Consider the following 23,155-nt stretch of genomic DNA (forward strand, 5'->3'; position numbering starts at 1 on the left):
CCCTATATGGTGTTTGCTTTCCTCGGCACGATGGCGTCTGCCAACAAGGCAATGATTGCAAGGTTCACACAGATCGCGCAGTGTGTGTCTGATTCGAAGGACCCTGGCCCCAGACTCCGCGAATTTAAACTCGATCGAGAATCTGTATGACCACCTTGATCGAGCTCTTCGCGCCATGGATCCTCAACAGAGAAACCTAGTGCAGCTGACGACGAAGTCAGAGTCAACATTGTTGCGCATCCCTGTCGGTGCCTTCCAGCATCCCACTGACTCTATTCCTGTATGTCCGCATTTCAGATACATTTCATGCTTTTGACAGATGGTGGCAATAATGTGACTGGAACGTGTATTAACGAAGGGAACTTGAGGAGTCGGCCATAGCTGAATATTGCCTGGAAATCGGAAGTAAAAGATAAATAAATAAAAAAAAGAACAGGCTCTTGGCTCGTGCTTCATATTGGGATTCCAGCATAAAGGAAGCGACCCAGATTCGAGTAAACCGCTGCAGTTCCAACAGAGATCAGGGGTACTGTTTCAGCAGGGCGTTGGACTGGTTCAGGATATGGAGCGAAAGAAAGACCGGAGCTGTTAGGAGTTTCTCAACGCGCCTTTCTGCGCATGCTTTACTTCGGCCCTCTCTGGAAGGTTGTAGACGTCGCAGACGCGCCTATATAAGAGGAACACTGTGCCAGCCCCGGAAGTGAGAGGTGTTTACTCGATGATGATGATGATGACGATGATTGGTTTGTGGGGCGCTCAAGGGCGCGGTTGTCAGCGCCCGTACAAATTACGAATCTTTACACAGTCCAGTCTCGCCGCTTTCACGAGTGATGGTGAAATGATGAGGACAACACAAACACCCAGCCTCCGGGAGGAGAAAATCCGCCACCCGGCTGGGAATCAAACCCGGGATCCCGTGATCCAGAGGCAGCAATGCTACCCAATAGACCACGAGCTGCAGACGTTTTTACTCGGGACAACAATGTCGGAAATAGCAGTCGGAAGTACGAGCGTTGTTCCTGAAGTAGCGCGGCTTGTAAACCGAGAGCATTTTATCAGGTATGTTATAGCGAAAGACTCCGAGGACATAAACTCTGCCGGTCGCTGTGGCCGAGTGGTTCTGCGCGCTTCAGTCTGGAACCGCGCGATCGCTACAGTCGCAGGTACGAATCCTGCCTCGGGCATGGATGTGTGTGATGTTCTTAGGTTAGTAAAGTAGTTCTAAGTTCTAGGGGACTGATGACCTCAGATGTTAAGCCCCAAAGTGCTCAGAGCCATTTGAAGCACTTTGAACATATAATTTTCTACAGTGCGTAACTGATTCGCTCTATATTTCTACATAAGTTTTATTAATGAGAATTCTGTTTTCTTTGTTCTTGCGAAAGGCTGGTTGCTACTCGTCTTGCAACTCCTCCTTACATATCGGGTATTTTTTGAAACTAACGTTGGTTGGTTGATTTGGGGAAGGGGATCAAACAATGAGGAAGGTTGGGGAAGGATATTTGCCGTGCCCTTTCAAAGGAACCATGATGGTATTTGCCTGAAGCGATTTAGGGAAACTATGGAAAACGTAAATCAGGATGGTCGGACGCGGGTTTGAACCGTCACCCTCCCGAAAGTGAGTCTAGTGTGCTAACAATTGCGCCACCTCACTCGGTTTTTGAAACTAAAATTTATTCGAACTGGCCATGAACAATTCCCATTCATCATAAAATCACGAATTTTCGTTTCATAGCAGAAAAATTAAATTAAAGAATAATAATATCCAGTGGAATAGAAATTATATGCAAAGCAGTAAGGGGCTTTTATTCAAAGAGTTTCTAACCAACGTTCCTCTTGTTTCATAACTATTACGTAAAGCCAACGCACGTTTTGTTAACGTCTTTCGCGTCTGTTAGTCTCTAGTGTCTGTGGGTCTTTAGCGTGTGGGAATCTTTGTGTTCCGAGATTCTAGTGTCTGAGCTTTTAGCGTTGTAGTTCTGAATATTCGCGACGCTTAAGTTCGTGCGCCACTGCGTGAAATACACTCCTGGAAATGGAAAAAAGAACACATTGACACCGGTGTGTCAGACCCACCATACTTGCTCCGGACACTGCGAGAGGGCTGTACAAGCAATGATCACACGCACGGCACAGCGGACACACCAGGAACCGCAGTGTTGGCCGTCGAATGGCGCTAGCTGCGCAGCATTTGTGCACCGCCGCCGTCAGTGTCAGCCAGTTTGCCGTGGCATACGGAGCTCCATCGCAGTCTTTAACACTGGCAGCATGCCGCGACAGCGTGGACGTGAACCGTATGTGCAGTTGACGGACTTTGAGCGAGGGCGTATAGGGGGCACGCGGGAGGACGGGTGGACGTACCGCCGAATTGCTCAACACGTGGGGCGTGAGGTCTCCACAGTACATCGATGTTGTCGCCAGTGGTCGGCGGAAGGTGCACGTGCCCGTCGACCTGGGACCGGACCGCAGCGACGCACGGATGCACGCCAAGACCGTAGGATCCTACGCAGTACCGTAGGGGACCGCACCGCCACTTCCCAGCAAATTAGGGACACTGTTGCTCCTGGGGTATCGGCGAGGACCATTCGCAACCGTCTCCATGAAGCTGGGCTACGGTCCCGCACACCGTTAAGCCGTCTTCCGCTCACGCCCCAACATCGTGCAGCCCGCCTCCAGTGGTGTCGCGACAGGCGTGAATGGAGGGACGAATGGAGACGTGTCGTCTTCAGCGATGAGAGTCGCTTCTGCCTTGGTGCCAATGATGGTCGTATGCGTGTTTGGCGCCGTGCAGGTGAGCGCCACAATCAGGACTGCATACGACCGAGGCACACAGGGCCAACACCCGGCATCATGGTATGGGGAGCGATCTCCTACACTGGCTGTACACCACTGGTGATCGTCGAGGGGACACTGAATAGTGCACGGTACATCCAAACCGTCATCGAACCCATCGTTCTACCATTCCTAGACCGGCAAGGGAACTTGCTGTTCCAACAGGACAATGCACGTCCGCATGTATCCCGTGCCACCCAACGTGCTCTAGAAGGTGTAAGTCAACTACCCTGGCCAGCAAGATCTCCGGATCTGTCCCCCATTGAGCATGTTTGGGACTGGATGAAGCGTCGTCTCACGCGGTCTGCACGTCCAGCACGAACGCTGGTCCAACTGAGGCGCCAGTTGGAAATGGCATGGCAAGCCGTTCCACAGGACTACATCCAGCATCTCTACGATCGTCTCCATGGGAGAATAGCAGCCTGCATTGCTGCGAAAGGTGGATATACACTGTACTAGTGCCGACATTGTGCATGCTCTGTTGCCTGTGTCTATGTGCCTGTGGTTCTGTCAGTGTGATCATGTGATGTATCTGACCCCAGGAATGTGTCAATAAAGTTTCCCCATCCTGGGACAATGAATTCACGGTGCTCTTATTTCAATTTCCAGGAGTGTAGTTAACTTCATTGGAAGCCGGGCGAATTAAAAGTAAATTTCTTTGCCTTTCGATTATAGACCCTGTTTGGATATTTACTATCGGACTCAAGCATGATTGTCGATCGTAGTGAATCATATCAAATAAACCGTGTTAAACGAACCCTGTGACTTTTGAAGGAAATAATTCGGTGTCCACGTGCTAAGCAAAATCAAAGATATGAGTTCATTTCGAAACACAAATCGGCCGCCTAGTAACTGTTAATGAGCATCTTTGGCGGCATCCACTAAACAACGAAGCTAGATGACACTAAAAATTTGAATTTAGACCTGTTGATCAACAAATATTGACGTACCTCGACGAGGTGAAGAATACTGGCTGGGCATAGAAAAAGGACATTAGACCTGATCGTGGAAGTGTCTGTAGGCAGCAATAGGAGGCGTCACAGTCTCAAGATGATTCATCGTTGATTTCGCGGAAAGCCAGCCGCGATCTGTGTAACCTACTGTGGCTACATCAACTTCATCAACCAGAGACTGGCATTTCTCCTGCCATCTGTAGGGTACCAAGTTGGATGTCAGGTACATCGACTTACTTACTTCGTCGGTGATGCCGCTGTAGCCACACTCGCCACCAGGCTCCATGACGAAGCTGGCTGCCCTCAGGAGTCCTGTATCCGGTTTCAAATTACGCCCACGTCGTCCAAAGCCAACCAAGGTGCAAGTCTCCTCGAACTCTGGATCCAACCTGCAATAAAGCGGATGTTCACCGCCACTGACTGTACTGTGTGACAAACCTACAGGTGTTGTTGTAGTCTCCTCTCCGAAAACTTATTTGATGCACATTTTCATCTCAGCATAACTACTGCTACTTACATTCATTCGAACCAGTTTATTGTAGTCGAGACTCTCTCTCTCTCTCTCTCTACAAATTCTCCCCACACTTCTGTCTATTGTCAAATTAGCTATTCCTTGATGCCTCAGAATGTGACCTATTAACCGATCCCTTCTTTTACACTACTGGCCATTAAAATTGCTATACCAAGGAGAAATGCAGATGATAAACGGGTATTCATTGGACAAATATATTATACTAGAACTAACATGTGGTTACATTTTCACGCAATTTGGGTGCATAGATCCTGAGGAATCAGTACCCAGAACAACCACCTCTGGCCGTAATAACGGCCTTGATGCGCCTGGGTATTGAGTCAAACAGAGCTTGGATGGCGTGTACAGGTACAGCTGCCCATGCAGCTTCAACACGATACCACAGTTCATCAAGAGTCGTGACTGGCATATTGTGACAAGCCAGTTGCTCGGCCACCATTTACCAGACGTTTCCAATTGGTGAGAGATGTGGGAAATGTGCTGGCCAGGGCAACAGACGAACATGTTCTGTATCCAGAAAGGCTCGTACAGGACCTGTAACATGTGGTCGTGCATTATCCTGCTGAAATGTAGGGTTTCGCAGGGATCGAATGAAGGGTACAGCCACGGGTCGTAACACATCTGAAATGTAACGTCCAATGTTCAAAGTGCCGTCAATGCGAACAAGAGGTGACCGAGACGTGTAAGCAATGGCACCCCATACCATCACGCCGGGTGATAAGCCAGTATGGCGATGACGAATACACGCTTCCAATGTGCATTCACCGCGATGTCGCCAAACACGGATGCGACCATCATGATGCTGTAAACAGAACCTGGATTCAGCCGAAAAAATGACGTTTTGCCATTCGTGCACCCAGGTTCGTCGTTGAGTACACCATCGCAGGCGCTCCTGTCTGTGATGCAGCACCAAGGGTAACTTCAGCCATGATCTCAGAGCTGATAGTCCATTCTACTGCAAACGTCGTCGAACTGTTCGTGCAGATGGTTGTTGTCTTACAAACGTCCCCATTTGTTGACTCAGGGATCGAGACGTGGCTGCACGATCTTGTTACAGCCATGCGGATAAGACGACTGTCATCTCGACTGCTAGTGATACGAGGCCGTTGGAATCCAGCACGGTGTTCCGTATTCCCTCCATATTCTGCAGTCATTGGATCTCGACCAACGCGAGCAGCAGTGTCTCGATATGATAAACCGCAGTCGCGATAGGCTACAATCGGACATTTATCAAAGTCGGAAACGTGATGGTACGCATTTCTCCTACTTACACGAGGCATCACAACAACGTTTCACCAGGCAACGCCGGTCAACTGCTGTTTGTGTTTGAGAAATCGGTTGGAAACTTTCCTCATGTCAGCACGTTGTAGGTATCGCCATCGGCGCCAACCTTGTGTAAATACTCTGAAAAGCTAATCATTTGCATATCACAGCAACTTCTTCCTGTCGGTTAAATTTTGCGTCTGTAGCACGTCATCTACGTTGTGTAGCAATTTTAATGGCCAGTAGTGTAGTTCAGTTTCACCATAAATTTCTCTTTTCCCCAATTCAGTTCAGTATTTCCTAATGACCCACTTCATCGAACCATCTAATCTTCAGCAATACATCATCTCTTCAGGTCTTTAAACATTTTTCGCCCGAGTTTCATACCCACATAATGCTACACTCTAAAGTCCTGATTTAGAAGTGACCTCATGACATTAAAATTTGTATTCGATATTAACAGATCTCTTTCTCTCTTTCAGAAATGCATTTCCTGCTATATTGCCAATCTGCATTTCATATCTTTCCTACTTCAGCCATTGTCATTTATAGCAAATCTCGTTTATTAGTTTCCGTTTCTCATTTCTTAATCTCCCTCTACACTGCCTGACTCAGTTCGACTATATTATTTTACTTTTTAATGTTCATCTTATAATCTGTTTTCATGACATTATCCACACTGTTCAACTGCTCTCCCAAACCCTTTGCCGCCTATGACAGAAATACAGTTCCATATGCAAACCTTGAAGTTAAATTTCTGCTCCTTAAGTTTGAGTCCCATTCCAAATCCAAATATGTCCTTATTTTCCTTCACTGCTTGCTCGATGTACAGACTGGACGACATCGGGAGGGCAGTGGATGGGTGGAGGGAGGGGGAAGGTAGAAACCCGCCTCACACCTTTCTCGAAGATATTCTGAGCTTTTAAGGGCATTGAGAGTGACCAAATTTGCGGACCAGCTCACTGAAAAAGTACAACACCGTTGGAGTGAAGAGACAGGACTCCAGATCCTGAAGCACAATAATCGTCTCTACCTTTATGAACAATAGAAGAAAATTTGTTCATCCAAGGTAGAATTGCGCAGGTCAAAATAGTCATCAGTGACCAAGCAGGACGCTGCAACAGAACATTTTCAGCATTCTAAACGAACTATCGAACACCACGCATTAAGTAAACCATTACCACAAAGAAATAAACTTAAGACAACACTGTTGAACAAATTCAAACTTCGCAGCTGACAGTGTGTTACAGCAGCAAAAAATAACAACCAGAATTCGCCAATGAGTTTGAGAAAACGGAAGTAAACTCTGTGACAAAGACGCAATATAAATTATAAAAAGCAAATCATATCAGACAGTATTTCCAAACAAAAATAACTAAACTTTATTCACGCCCTCTGGTCGCTTTAAAGATAAAAGGAACAGAAAACTCATTTGAAAGACAAATAGTAATGAGTAACATTAAGCGGAGTTGAAATGTAGCTATGTTAAACGTCAAATGGGGCATATGTCAGTTGTTTTAACTGATTATAAACCCTTACTGTTATGTTCTAAGCAAAAAGTTCAAAACACACTACTGGTGGTGGTTTTCGGACCGGTCATTCAGGTTAAGGTGAACATTAACCAGGATGCTTGCTTTAACATTCTCGGTGACCAAGTGATGCCACTCTTCTATATCTTCATGTTCTGTGGGCAACAGCCATATTCACAGGATTGCGTGCATACTTTCTAATTTAGAAGGACACTCAGGCAAGTCATCTGGCACACTACATCACCCAATCACTCAAAATACCTGGGCTGTATAGGTCAGCGTATGAAACACTGCAGTTAACATTCTCACAGGCCTCTACAGCAGGGTTGGCCAAGGCGTGCCAAAATCACCCAGTCTTAATGGCACAAAATACCTGGGCTGTATAGCTCAACGTACGAAACACTGTAGGTAACATTCTCACAGAGGTCCATGGCGGGGTCGGCCAAGCCTGCCAAAATCATGCAGTCTTAATGGCACAAAATACCTGGGCTGTATAGCTCAACGTATGAAACACTGCAGTTAACATTCTCACAGACGTCCATGGCAGGGTTGTCCAAGGCGTGCCAAAATCACCCAGTCTTAATAGCACAAAATACCTGGGCTGTATAGCTCAACGTACGAAACACTGTAGGTAACATTCTCACAGACGTCCATGGCGGGGTCGGCCAAGCCTGCCAAAATCATGCAGTCTTAATGGCACAAAATACCTGGGCTGTATAGCTCAACGTATGAAACACTGCAGTTAACATTCTCACAGACCTCTACGGCAGGGTTGTCCAAGGCGTGCCAAAATCACCCAGTCTTAATGGCACAAAATACCTGGGCTGTATAGCTCAACGTACGAAACACTGCAGGTAACATTCTCACAGACGTCCATGGCAGGGTTGTCCAAGGCGTGCCAAAATCACCCAGTCTTAATGGCACAAAATACCTGGGCTGTATAGCTCAACGTACGAAACACTGTAGGTAACATTCTCACAGACGTCCATGGCGGGGTCGGCCAAGCCTGCCAAAATCACCCAGTCTTAATGTCACAAAATACCTGCGCTGTATAGTTCTGGAAATGAAACACTTCAGTTAACACTCTCGTAGTCAGACCTCTATGGCAGTGTTTGGCCACGGCATGCCACAATCATCCAGTCTTACTGGCACAAAATGCCTGGGCTGTATAGTTCAGCGGAAGAAACACTGCAGTTAACATTCTCGCAGTCAGACCTCTTTGGCAGGGTCGACCACGGCGTGCTTGCCGAGGCTCGCACTGTTTTGCCTTTGCTCGGTCCTTCCTCGGAAGACCCCAGTTCAGTGCGACATTTCATTTATTATTGCCATGTGGCCTTTTTCGTTTCGCACAACGTTTTTCAGTTCGATAGTATCGTGGCGTCAGTACTGTTTATCTGTCACTGATTGCTCGCAGTATGTTCGCCTGCTTAGTTGAGTGGGAACATGTTTGCCTACCATGCAGCGGGCTGAAGTTCGATTTGCTGCCTGGTTGGAAATTTTCTCCGCTATCGTCAATCGTTTCATCACCACCAACGAGCAAGTCGCCCAGTGTGGCGTCGAATGCAATAAGACTTGCATCGGACGCCCGAACTTTGCCGGATGAGGCCTCCTGGTCATCAGTACCAACGATCATTACATTTTGTTTTTTTTTCTTTTTTGGTCATGGTATGAAGGATGTTCAAAGATCGAGTGGCTGTTTCTAGCGATCTATCGTCACAGTCCTTTAAAAAGAATGGGAATGACTGGAGAGAAGGATATGTGATATACAGTTGCAAATTTGCTAAGGAACAACATTACAGCACCATGCAGAAAGTGTTTATACATTTAGTTCGCAATAAAGAGCGATAGACGATGAAAGAGCAAGAATGTGAATCCTAATAAATGATGCACTCAGCATCTCATTAATTCCTATCCACATTTCAGTGGTTGTCAATCTGACAGGTGAATCAATCTCGGAACATTGAAGCTGCTTTTGTGTATGTCTGAAATCAGAGAGGAGAAGCCCAACAATGAATAGTCACGCTTCACGTCGGCTTTATACTTCGTACAATAAGTAATACTATCATACGCCAATTTTTGAAAACAAATAAAACATTATAGATTGTGTCAAATTTCTATAAACGTTTTTGAAGCTAATTCCCTGCCTCTTCATATCTCATAAGTATTAGTTACATTTTACATGTAAGGCTGGTTATTTCGTTGATGAACAACTGGATTTTCAACTTTCTTCCTAATTGTTTGTATTGTAGAATGAAAATTTCACTCTACAGCGGAGTGTGCGATGATATGAAACTTCCTAGCTGATTAAATCTGTGGAGACGAGGTACCACAGTTTTAATCTGCCAGGAAGTTTCATATCAGCGCACACTCCCCTGTATAGTGAAAATTTCATTCTAGAAACATCCCCCAGGCTGTGGCTAACCAAGTCTCCGCAATATCCTTCTTTTAGGAGTGCTAGTTCTCAAAGGTTCGCAGGAGAGCTTCTGTAAAGTTTGGAAGGTAGGAGACGAGGTACTGGCAGAAGTAAAGCTGTGAGGACGGGGCGTGAGTCGTGCTTGGGTGGCTCAGTTGGACAGCCGGCACGGTAGCTCAGCGTGTTCGGTCAGAGAGCCGGTTGGCTTCTGTAATAAAAAACTGAGTGGAAGGATCAACCACCGAACTTGAACAGAATGTCTTGCGACCTCCGCAACGACCAAACACAACGATCAATTACGGAAAAAAAGTTGGTAGAGCAGTTGCCCGCGAAACGCAAAGGTCCCGAGTTCGAGTCTCGGTCCAGCACACAGTTTCAATCTGCCAGGATGCTCGTATTGTATTTGAAAAATCCCATCATCACATTTCAATTTTCCCTTTAATCTTCCAACATATGCAGGTGTCCAAGGACTTTTGACTCGCCCTGTATTACAAACTCAAGCTGTATCTGTCTAGTAATACGCAAATATTAAATATTTGCACTGGTTACTTACGTTTTGTCCTCCGTGATGGGAATAACTGAGACGTAGCCCACGATGGCAGTGAAGCCCCTCCACACACGCACCATCATGATGTCGTGGTCCTTTGTGTCAGGGGTGGGCGGCACGTAGCTTTTCGCCGCCCTGACAATACGTATCTGGATGTTGTACTTTGTGAACAGCCTGTCTGTCGTGTAGTCCACGTCACCAGCGAATGTCACGCCTGTGGAGGCAGAGAGCGGCTGGCTGCTTCAAAAAATAAAATGTGAGGTCAAAGTAGATAGTTACTTCGCTCACAGATAGCGTTAATCTGCATACTGGGTGTTTTACTATTATAGGTACCGACGAAAAGGGGCTAGTAGAGGGCAATGAAACACCAAATAATCCTGATAAACGTAGGTCTGGAAACAAATTCTTTCCCCGATATGACGTATTATCAGTGAGTGGCCGGCCGCTGTGACCGAGCGGTTCTAGGCGCTTCAGTCCGGAACCGCGCTACTGCTACGGTCGCAGGTTCGAATCCTACCTCGGGCATGAATGTGTGTGATGTCATTAGGTTTAAGTAGTTCTAAGCTCTAGGGGACTGATGACCTCAGATGTTAAGTCCCATAGTGCTTAGAGCCATTTGAACCACTTTATGACTGATGTACATGAACACATTATAACAGAATCCCCTAGGATCCAAGCTGCAGATATTCGTTCGAGGACAAACATTACAGAAAGTGTGCCACATGTCCATTATAAATCTGAAGGCAGGCTTCAGCGTGTCCCCGTATCGATGCCCATAACACGCTCAAAAATCCCATGCGTGTTCCGAACGCATTTGCAACCATTCTCAGTGATTTCCCAGAGCTCACTAACAATCGGGCTGGACTACGTCAATGTTTTTAAATATCCCAGCAGAAAGAAAGCCAACGGTTTCAATTAGGAGGGACCTAGAAGACTATGGCATAGGCGAACCACGACCGATGTACTTGTTGAAGATTCATGCTATTTATTCCCAAATAGCCTCCTGAAAGTGTGCCGATGCACCATCATGCATCTACCACATGCAAATTCTCTTACCGTAAGGAACATTATTCAAATAGCCGCTAGTTTGTGTTGTGGGAAATAAGGGCACACACAACCAGTAAGTCAGCCTTGCAGGAAAGGTGGCCATTGAATACATAATCTATGTTTATTGATATTATTCGGTTGTTTCATTGCCCGCTGCTCACCGCCTTTCCTTTCTACTTACAATAAACAAACATTCCGTTTATTTATCAAAATAATTGTATGTATTAATTAATTGTGTCTCCTGAAGCACTAGACGGATATCAACTGAACTTGGCACACGTAGCACTTACTATCAGAAACGAAGCACTGTGGTGGTAAAAACCATCTACAAACCGTATGAGTTTGGGTGGGGGTAAATAGGGGGTGATATAGAAGCATAGCATAGGAGTGGCTGCAACAATTTCAATCAAATTTGATACATACATGAGTCACTATCCATATTGCTTCTATAATGAGACAGCTTTTCGTGAATGTTCATATATACAATATGAGTCTACAGCACAGATAAACCTGACTCAACATATGATGAACAGATGTCAGAATAACGAATAAATGCTACAGTCTTCTCACAGTCGGCTATGATGTGCTTCAGGTTGTTATAGTTCTCAGCTCCTCATGTGGATATAAATACTGTGATGGGGGCAATACACCTCTGTCATACCTATGGGTGGCAACGGCCTTGCCGCAGTTGATACACCGGCTCCCGTCAGATCACAGAAGTTAAGCGCTGTCGGGCGTGGCCGGCACTTGGATGGGTGACCATCCGGGCCGCCATGCACTGTTGCCATTTTTCGGGGTGCACTCAGCCTCGTGATGCCAATTGAGGAGCTACTCAACCGAATACTAGCGGCTTCGGTCAATGACTACCATCATAACAACCGGGAGAGCGGTGTGCTGACCACGTGCCCCTCCTATCCGCAGCCTCACCTGAGGATGACACGGCGGTCGGATAGTCCCGATGGGCCACTTGTGTGATACTAATAAACTGGAGGAGTAGGAGTTCTAAGGGTCCATACTAAGTAGTGCTTATTATAGGTAACAATGGATAGATAGTATTAGGGACAGAAAGGTGGTTGAAACTGGATATAAAGAGCAATGAAATCCTAATTATTGACTAAAATATATGTCGTAAGAATATATTACACGACTAAGCTGATAGTGTACTTGTTGAGTAAAGCATTCGATAATATCTGGGCAGACTATGACTGATTCCAAATGTGTATAAATCTGGGTGAAGTTAAGCATCAAAGGTAGGACAAAAATGGTAATCAGATGGTATTACAGACCGCATCTGTCAGGAGCTGTAGTGGTAGAGGGCTTCGGAGAGAACTTGCAGATTTTTGTCAGTTAATTCCCTGACCATGGTTGTGTAATACGGGGTTGACTTGCCACGTACAGAATAGGAGAGTAATGAGATCAAAATTGGCGCCAGAGACAGGAATTTGTGTGTCATTTTCCTGAATGTCTTGTCCGAAAATTAATTCGAGCTGATAGTTAGAGAACTAGGTCGTGAAGGTAATGTTTTAGACCCCCTAGCGACAAACAATTCTGAACTTTACGAATCATTTAATGTCGTGGAGCTTGTCAGTGGTCAAAAGGTGGCCATAGCATTTATGATAGGGATGTGTCTGCTAACAATAAACTTAATTTATTCAAGCGTTTATAAGCGTCCCTGTAAGCTCATTGCATAAATTTTGCTCACCTCTTATAAGATCACACTGATCCCTCTGGAATGCTGTAGGTGCTGTACAACAGGTTCTAGAGGCACTCAGTGAAGTGGTGTGTATTTACTTGTCGGTTGTGCGGAATCAGAACATGAAATAAGTCGACGTTGCGACATACGAGATTGGCAGAAAGGAGCAATTGTGTCTGGACTTGCCCATGAAGGTGAACGATTTGTTGATGTATGAATGCCGACTGTCCAATGTCTCTATAAGGAATGGTGTACTATACACAGCCATGCAGCACAGCGTAAGCACAACGGTCCTAAAAGATCCTAACTGACAGGGACCGAAGACAAGTGTGCCTGCTTGTCAGGTGTCAGGAATTGCCTTTGTCAATGAATGTAGTCCCCTCTCATCAAGATTCCGAGCGAACATTTCGAAGGGAACTGCATGTGTCATGGAGTCGGGTACCCCGCTAAAGACCGTTGCTCACAGAGGCATGTTCGCGAACTAACGGGTGCAAGGGAACGGTTCACCAAGAAGAACGGAAAGCGCGAGGAACGAACTCTAAGGAACGGTCTTTCATAGTTCACTTCGGTCGCGACTTTCTACACTCCCGGAAATGGAAAAAAGAACACATTGACACCGGTGTGTCAGACCCACCATACTTGCTCCGGACACTGCGAGAGGGCTGTACAAGCAATGATCACACGCACGGCACAGCGGACACACCAGGAACCGCGGTGTTGGCCGTCGAATGGCGCTAGCTGCGCAGCATTTGTGCACCGCCGCCGTCAGTGTCAGCCAGTTTGCCGTGGCATACGGAGCTCCATCGCAGTCTTTAACACTGGTAGCATGCCGCGACAGCGTGGACGTGAACCGTATGTGCAGTTGACGGACTTTGAGCGAGGGCGTATAGTGGGCATGCGGGAGGCCGGGTGGACGTACCGGCGAATTGCTCAACACGTGGGGCGTGAGGTCTCCACAGTACATCGATGTTGTCACCAGTGGTCGGCGGAAGGTGCACGTGCCCGTCGACCTGGGACCGGACCGCAGCGACGCACGGATGCACGCCAAGACTGTAGGATCCTACGCAGTGCCGTAGGGGACCACACCGCCACTTCCCAGCAAATTACGGACACTGTTGCTCCTGGGGTATCGGCGAGGACCATTCGCAACCGTCTCCATGAAGCTGGGCTACGGTCCCGCACACCGTTAGGCCGTCTTCCGCTCACGCCCCAACATCGTGCAGCCCGCCTCCAGTGGTGTCGCGACAGGCGTGAATGGAGGGACGAATGGAGACGTGTCGTCTTCAGCGATGAGAGTCGCTTCTGCCTTGGTGCCAATGATGGTCGTATGCGTGTTTGGCGCCGTGCAGGTGAGCGCCACAATCAGGACTGCATACGACCGAAGCACACAGGGCCAACACCCGGCATCTTGGTGTGGGGAGCGATCTCCTACACTGGCCGTACACCACTGGTGATCGTCGAGGGGACACTGAATAGTGCACGGTACATCCAAACCGTCATCGAACCCATCGTTCTACCATTCCTAGACCGGCAAGGGAACTTGCTGTTCCAACAGGACAATGCACGTCCGCATGTATCCCGTGCCACCCAACGTGCTCTAGAAGGTGTACGTCAACTACCCTGGCCAGCAAGATCTCCGGATCTGTCCCCCATTGAGCATGTTTGGGACTGGATGAAGCGTCGTCTCACGCGGTCTGCGCGTCCAGCACGAACGCTGGTCCAACTGAGGCGCCAGGTGGAAATGGCATGGCAAGCCGTTCCACAGGACTACATCCAGCATCTCTACGATCGTCTCCATGGGAGAATAGCAGCCTGCATTGCTGCGAAAGGTGGATATACACTGTACTAGTGCCGACATTGTGCATGCTCTGTTGCCTGTGTCTATGTGCCTGTGGTTCTGTCAGTGTGATCATGTGATGTATCTGACCCCAGGAATGTGTCAATAAAGTTTCCCCTTCCTGGGACAATGAATTCACGGTGTTCTTATTTCAATTTCCAGGAGTGTATTTATAGTTCCCGGGAACGGGAAACGGTCGGTCTCGTTCCCGCAACGGCACGTCAGCCGGTCTCGTTCCAGCCTCGGTCCCGTTCCCGCCTGTCTCGGTCTCGGTCTCGCTCGGCCGGACTCGTTCTTTTCGCGTGTCCACTCGTCGCAGTTCCACTGCCGACTGCTCATAGTTACTTGAGTATCGAGTTGTTGTTCGTTTCGTTCGCTGCGCACGTCCATTCTAGATCTGTTTCAAATCTTTTGTGAACTCTGGACGTGTGACTCTTTTCGTATTCTATGCTGTGTCCACGGCCGGCAATCAAAATGTATTTTATAATTAGGGAAATTACATAAAAGTGATGTTGTATGTAATACAGACATCTTTTCAGGTAACAAAAGGGCATACTAGCTTACTTCATTATTTCGATAAATAGTATAAGACATACTTATAAAATGGGAGGCTTTTTTGTTATTACACGTGCAAAGGAAGTCGGCACGACATACGCGAGTGGCCAGTTTCCGTCACTTCTGATCTAAGGTAAAACAGAGTGTTCATTGTTATCGAAGGCAGACCGACTTACAACCGAAAGAAGCCCGCGGTCCATAATCGAGTGTCTGGTCTCGTGTTTTGTAAAGAGAGTAACTTCTACAGTATTATTTCAGTGATGGATTGCACCGAGTGTAACACAGTGCTTTGATTACCGTCAATCAAAGCCAAGATCATAGTCAAGAGGCAACAGAAATGGTCGAAAGAGTGCTGGCAAATCGTAATTATTAAATTGGGCACGGGACGTCATTGCAGTCTGTTAAAGAATGTACGAGCATATCTAATAGGTTCACAGATATATGAATGGCCCGAAGACTTCTTAAGGCGTAGAACGCAATATTTTGTCCTCGACAGCGAATATTCGTCAGAGACAAGGGTATCGTCAGGAGTGCGCCACGGAAGTGTGATGGGACCGCTATTGTTCTCTATACACATAAGTACGCTACTGGCCATTAAAATTGCTACACCAAGAAGAAATGCAGGTGATATTCATTGGACAAATATACTATACTAGAACTGACATGTGATTACATTTCACGCAGTTTGGGTGCATAGATCCTGAGAAATCAGTACCCATAACAACCACCTCTGGTTGTAATTACGGCCTTGATACGCCTGGGCATTACGTAGAACAGAGCTTGGATGGCAGTGTACAGGTACAGCTGCCCATGCAGCTTCAACACGATACCACAGTTCATCAAGAGTAGTGACTGGCGTATTGTGAGAAACCAGTTGCTCGGCCACCATTGACCAGACGTTTTCAGTTGGTGAGAGTGATGTGTTGGCAAATGTGCCAACACCTTATAGATAGAGGAGGCCGAAATGCACGCTATCTAACGCAGACGGGCGTGAATTCTGGAACAGGATATGTAGTGAATGGTAGCAAGAAAAGTACGTTGCTTTGGGAATACTTAACTTTTATATAGTCCTTTGGTTTACAACGTTCTTGATGAGACATTTCATACGATAACTATCAAACTATGTAAGGCTAATGGCGCCTTGCTAGGTCGTAGCCATGGACTTAGCTGAAGGCTATTCTAACTGTCTCTCGGCAAATGAGAGAAGGCTTCGTAAGTGTAGTCGCTAGCAATGTCGTCCGTACAACTGGGGCGAGTGCTAATCAGTATCTCGAGACCTGCCTTGTGGTGGCGCTCGGTCTGCGATCACACAGTGGCGACACGCGGGTCCGACACGTACTAAATGGACCGCGGCCGATTTAAGCTACCACCTAGCAAGTGTGGTGTCTGGCGGTGACACCACAGAGAGATCTGGAGAATGTGCCGGCCAGTTCAGCAGTCGAACGTTTTCTGTATCCAGAAAGGACCGTACAGGACCTGCAACATGCGGTCGTGCATTATCCTGCTGAAATAAAGGGTTTCGAAGGGATCGAATGAAGGGTACAGCCACGGGTCGTAACACACCTGAAATGTAATGACCACTGTTCAAAGTGCCCTTAATGCGACCATGAGGTTACCGAGACGTGTAACCAATGGCACACCATACCATCACGCTAGGTGATACGCCAGTATGGCGATGACGAATACACGCTTCTAATGTGCGATGTCGCCAAACACAGATACGACCATCATGATGCTGTAAACAGAACCTGGATTCAGCCGAAAAAATGACGTTTTGCCATTCGTGCACCCAGGTTCGTCGTCGAGTATACCATCCCAGGCGCTCCTGTCTGTGATGCAGCGTCAAGGGTAACCGCAGCCATGGTCTCCGAGCTGATAGTCCGTGCTGCTGCAAACGTCGTCGAACTGTTCGTGCAGATGGTTGTTGTCTTGCAAACGTCCCCATATGTTAACTCAGGGATCGAAACGTGGCTGTACGATCCGTTACAGCCATGCGGATAAGATGATTGTCATCTCGACTGCTAGTGATACGAGGCCGTTGGGATCCAGCACGGCGTTCCGTATTACCCTCCTGAACCCACCGGTTCCATATTCTGCTAACAGTCATTGGATCTCGACCACCGCGAGCTGCAATGTCACAATACGATAAACCGCAATCGCGATAGGCTACAATCCGACCTTTATCAAAGTCGAGAACGTGATGGTATGCATTTCTCCTCCTTACACGAGGCATCACAACAACGTTTCACCAGGCAACGCCGGTCAACAGCTGTTTGTGTATGAGAAATCGGTTGGAAACTTTCCTCATGTCAGCACGTTGTAGGTGTCGCCACAGGCGCCGACCTTGATTGAATGCTCTGAAAAGTTAAACATTTGCATATCACAGCATCTTACTGTCTGTTAAATTTTGCGTCTGAAGCACGTCATCTTCGTGGTGTAGCAATTTTAATGGCCAGTAGTGTAATATGGCGGCCAGAGTGGGCAGCGATCTGCGGTTATTGCTGATTACGGTATGGGGAATGGAAAGATGTAGAAGTTGAGTGATTGTACGAGGATACAAGACAACTTAGACAAAATTTCTAGTTTGTGCGATGTTGGCGACTATATATAAATGTAGAAAAATGTAAATTAATGCAGATGAGTAGTAAAAACAAACCCGTAATGTTAGGATACGGTATTAGAAGTGTCCTGTTTTGACACAGTCACCTCGGTGAAATATCTGGATGTAACGTTCCAAAGTGATATGAAATGGATCGAGCAAGTGATGATTGTGATAGAGAGGACAAATGGTTATTGGGAGACCTCTAGAAAACTGTGGTTCATCTGTAAAGGACACCGCATATAGGGCGCTAGTGCGACCGAATTCTTGAGTATTGCTGGAGTGCTTGGGATTCGTACCAGGTCATATTAAACGAAGACATCGAAGCAGTTCAGAGATAGGATAATGGCTCTGAGCACTATGGGACTCAACTTCTGAGGTCATCAGTCCCCTAGACTTAGAACTACTTAAACCTAACTAACCTAAGGACATCACACACATCCATGCCCGAGGCAGGATTCGAACCTGCGACCGTAGCGGTCGCGCGGTTCCAGACTGAAGCGCCTAGAACCGCTCGGCCACACCGGCCGGCGTTCAGAGGCAGGCTGCTAGATTTTTTTACTGGTAGGCTCGAGCAACACGCAAATGTTTCAGAGATTCTTCGGAAACTCAAACGGGAATCCCTGGAGGCAAGGCGGCATAATTTTCGAGGAACACTACTGAAAAAAATTTAGAGACATTTGAAGTTGACTGCAGAACGATCATACTGCCTCCAACATACATTGCGTGTAAGGATCACGAAGATATGATACGAGAGATTAGGGCTCATACAGAGGCATATAGACACTGGTTTTTCCCCCGCTCTTTTTGCGACTGGAACAGGAAATGAAATTATTACTATTGGTACGGGGATCCTCCGCCACGCATCGGAAGGTGGATTGCGGAGTATCTCGGTAGATGTAGACATGTGATGATCGGGCATCACTGGATATTATAAAGTGTGGTAAGGCGCTGCTGGATTAGTGCGCTGTCTGACATCAGTGATCATAGAAATGTTTTGATACTGTGCTGAGGTAGGACTTGCATACAGTAATTAAAGCTCACACCCCTAAAATTTGCTTGAAGTGTTCACTACGTAATTCAAATTCGTCACTGCCCTACAATTTTCACTTTACAGTACAGTACATTACATCACATTTTAGATTACATTTATCGTTTTCCATTGATCCCTTGGGGAGGAGTCTTTGGGATGTGGTAAGAGTCAAAGTTTTTTTTTTCTCAGATACGTGGATATTGTACAATTGTAAAATTCTAATGCAGACAGAGTTATGAGCTATAATCCTTGTGAAGATATTCATCGATGGAGTAGAAGGAGTTGGCCAACAGGAAGCTCTTTAATTCACTCTGAAACCGATATTTATCACTTACAAGACCTTTGATATGCTCTGTTAAGTTATTGAATATATGTACCCATGAATTTGACTCCTTTTTGTACTAATGTTAAGCTTTTATAGTCCTTATACAGATTGTTTTCGGTTCTGGTATTATAATCATGTTTTGCACTATTTTGTGTAAAAAAGAGACATGTTGGAAATGACAAAGGACATCAATGAGTATACGTACTGAGAAGTAGTAGTTGGAATACCAAGTTCCTTAAAGAAGTCTCTGCATGATGATCTAGGACTGACACCAGATATAATTCTAATGACTCATTTCTGAATTTTGAAAATTTTCTCTTTGTGAGAGGAGTTTCCCCAAAACATGATTCCATAACTCATTAGTGAATGGAAGTAGGCCAATAGACTAAGTTCTTCGTTTTTAAATCACCCATTTCTGCTGTAATGCGTACTGCAAATGTAGCTGAACTAAGGCGTTTCATTAAGTCTAGAGTGTGAGTCTTCCAATTTATGTTGTGGTCAATTTGTAGTCCTAAAAATTTGACACTGTCTACAGCTTTAATTTCAATGTTTGAATACATTATACGTAATGGGTCAGGTATTTTTTGTAAAGCACTAAACTGTATGTACTGGGTCTTGCCAAAATTCAGTGACAATCCATTTGTTGTGAACCCCCCATTGATACTTACAAATATTTCTTTAGCTGATTGCTCAGTGAGATCACGGGTACTGTTTTTTATACCAGTACTCCAATATCTCAGCGAGTCCACGACCTAGTGCTATGAATTGCTGTGAAAGGAAAAGCATCTGTAGAGGAAGGCAGGTAGGGGACCTCTATAGATACTCCTGGCGACGTTTGACGGATCTGTACACCTCCCAATAATACTCGCATGTACAGTTGGTTTGTTACAACTAGACACCGGGTCAGTACTTACCAACATAATGAGCGTGTTGTTGTAGAAAAATACTTTTACGACAGTGACAGGATACAAATTACTTAGTGTCTAAGTTTTTTTGTGGGGTTTTATGGCGCTCAACTACTAAGGTCATTGGCGCCCAGCCACAAATGTAAGTGCACATATAATCTGGTAAAACTCAAGGGGGGGGGGGGAGGGGAAGAACACCAGAAAGTTCGTACAAAGACACAGATAAAATAATTAAAAGAGTTAGATGTCTTTGGAAAAGTCCATCAAAGTAATAAAACAAAGAACACGAACAGCTGCTCGAGCATCATCAGCTAAAATTTCCTTTAAGGTAGATGGCAGAGACAGGACAACACGAGATTGGTTAAAACGGGGGACACGACAATAAAACATGGCGCACTGTCAATGCATGACCACAAGGGCACTGCGGGGCGGGGTCACCGGACAGCAGGTAGTGGTGGCTAAACCGGCAATGCCCAATCCGCAACCTGGCCAAAAAGACCTCCTCTCGCCGAGAGGGTCGGGAGGAGGTTGTCCAAGCTGTTGGGAATGGTTTTATGGCCCGGAGCTTATTTTCTTGAACTGACGCCCAAGTATCCCACCCTAATGACACAAGCCTCTTACCTACAACCCCACTAATGTCAGATGATGGGAGACAAAGGGAGGCTGGCCGAGGCAGGAGGACTGCAGCCTTGGCCGCAGCATCAGCAGCCTCATTCCCAGGCACCCCTACATGGGCTGGAACCCACATAAAGCTAACAGGAGAGCCATCATCAGCAAAAGAATGGAGGGATTGCTGGATCCGTTGCACCAAGGGATGGACCGGATATGGAGTTCCGAGGCTCTGAAGAGCACTGAGTTAATCAGAGCAGAGTACATACTGAGAATGGCGGTGGCGGCGGACATACTGAACGGCCTGATAGAGAGTAAAAAGCTCGGCCGTAAAGCTGGAACACTCGTCGAGGAGCTGGTATTTAAGGGTGATGTCCCCGACGACAAAGGCGCAGCCAACACCATTGTCAGTTTTGGAGCCATCAGTGTAAATAAAGGTTTTACTGGCGAGTCGCGCACAAAGTTCGACAAACCGTGAGTGATACATTACATCCAGAGTACCCTCCTTCGGGAGCGAGCTGAGGTCAAGATGAATGTGAACCAGAGCCTGGAGCCAAGGTGGTGTCGGGCTCTCACCCTCTTTGAAGGTGGTAGGGAGGGCAAAATCCAATTGTCGAAGCAGGCGACGAAAGCGGACTCCAGGGGGCAGCAGAGCAGACACATACAACCTATACTGATGGTCGAGAGAATTGTCGATGAAGGACTGATAAAAGGGGTGGTCGGGCATTGACAACAGCTGGCAGGCATACCGACAAAGCAGTACGTCGCGACGGTAGGCCAATGGTAATTCGGCAGCTTCAGCATAAAGACTCTCGACGGGACTAGTATAAAATGCTCCGTTCGCAAGATGTAACCCCCAATGATGGATGGAGTTGAGACGGCATGAGAGGGATGACCGAGCAAACGAGTAGACGAGGCTCCCATAATCCAGCTTTGATTGGACTATGGATCGATACAAGCAAAGCAGGACAGTGCGAACCGCTCCCCAAGATGAACCACTAAGAACATGGAGGACATTAAGGGAACGTGCACAACGGGCAGCCAAATAAGAGACATGCAGAGACCAACAAAGTTTCCTGTCCAGTGTGAGCCCTAAAAACTTCGTTGTGGGAGAGCAACGGGACCGAGATGTAAGGATGGTGGAAGGAATGCTTTATATCGCCAAAAGTTGATGCAAACCATCTTCTCTTCAGAGAACCGGAAGCCATTAGCCACACTCCATGAGTATAGGCTGTCAAGACAACGCTGAAGGCAGCGCTCCAGGAGGCATGTTCTCTGGGCACTGCAGTAGATCGGGAAGTCATCGACGAAAAGAGAGCCTGCGACGTTAGGTGGAATGCAATCCATAATTGGATTGATCGCTATGGCAAAAAGGGCTACGCTCAAAACAGAGCCCTGAGCCACTCTGTTCTCCTGGAGGAAGACGTCAGACAATACGGAACCCACACGTACCCTAAACATTCGATCTGTTAAAAATGAATCAATAAAAAGGGGCAGGCGACCACGTAGGCCCCACCTGTGCATAGTGCGGAGGATACTTCCTCTCCAACAGGTATCGTAAGCCTTCTCCAAATCAAAGAACACAGCTACCGTTTGGTGCTTTCGCAAAAAGTTGTTCATGATGAACGTCGACAAGGTCACAAAGTGGTCAACAGCGGAGCGGCGTCTACGAAAGCCGCATTGAACGTTGGTAAGTAGCTGTCGAGATTCAAGAATCCAAACCAACCGAGTGTTAACCATGCGCTCCATCACCTTCCAGATTAAGATTGTAAGATAAATGGGGCAGTAACTAGAAGGAAGGTGTCTATCGTTTCTGGGTTTGGGTATGGGAACAATGACGGCCTCACGCCAATACATGGGGACCTGACCTTCGGTCCAGACGCGATTATAGGTACAAAGAAGAAAGCATTTGCCTGCCGGAGAAAAGTGTGTCAGCATCTGAACGTGAATGGCATCTGGCCCTGGAGCAGGGGACTGGGACAGTGCAAGTGCACGTTCGAGTTCCTGCATGGTAAAGGGGGCATTATAATCTTCCAGATTCAGCGAGTGGAAGAAAGGTCGCCGAGCCTCTTCTGCCTCTTTTCTGGGAAGGAAGGCAGGGTGGTAATGGGCGGAGCTTGAAACCTCTGCGAAAAAGTGGCTGAAGGCGTTGGAGACATTCACAGGGTCCACAAGTACCTCATTACCTGAAGTCCGGCCAGATATCGAGGAGTGGGCCATAACGCCCGACAGCCGGCGCAGGTCACCCAAGACGACAGAAGAGGGAGTAAAACTGTTAAAGGAGCTTGTGAAAGAGGCCCAACCAGCTTTTTTGCTGTCTTTGATGACTCTACGACATTGCGCTCAGAGTCGTTTGTAATCAATACAATTCGCCAGTGTAGGATGGCGGCGAAAGGGGCGTAAAGCACGTCGTCGAGCATGGATAGCGTCTCTGCAAGCCTCATTCCACCAGGGGACGGAAACGCGACGTGAAGAAGAAGTAG

At 46.9% G+C, this 23,155-nt stretch overlaps 1 protein-coding gene across 1 annotated transcript in view; it reads right to left on the bottom strand.

Moving 5' to 3' along the window:
* LOC126424691 (collagenase-like) overlaps positions 1-23,155 on the bottom strand; it is a 90,261-nt gene that overhangs the window by 38,733 nt on the left and 28,373 nt on the right. Inside the window, exons 2-3 of the mRNA XM_050087417.1 lie at positions 10,076-10,283; positions 4,027-4,174 (exon numbers count right to left, since the gene is read on the bottom strand). Of these exons, the coding sequence (XP_049943374.1) occupies positions 4,027-4,174; positions 10,076-10,283 (356 nt within the window). The remainder of the gene's footprint in view (positions 1-4,026; positions 4,175-10,075; positions 10,284-23,155) is intronic.

Source organism: Schistocerca serialis, chromosome 10 (genome assembly GCF_023864345.2).
Source record: "Schistocerca serialis cubense isolate TAMUIC-IGC-003099 chromosome 10, iqSchSeri2.2, whole genome shotgun sequence".
Classification (NCBI taxonomy): Eukaryota; Metazoa; Arthropoda; class Insecta; order Orthoptera; family Acrididae; genus Schistocerca; species Schistocerca serialis.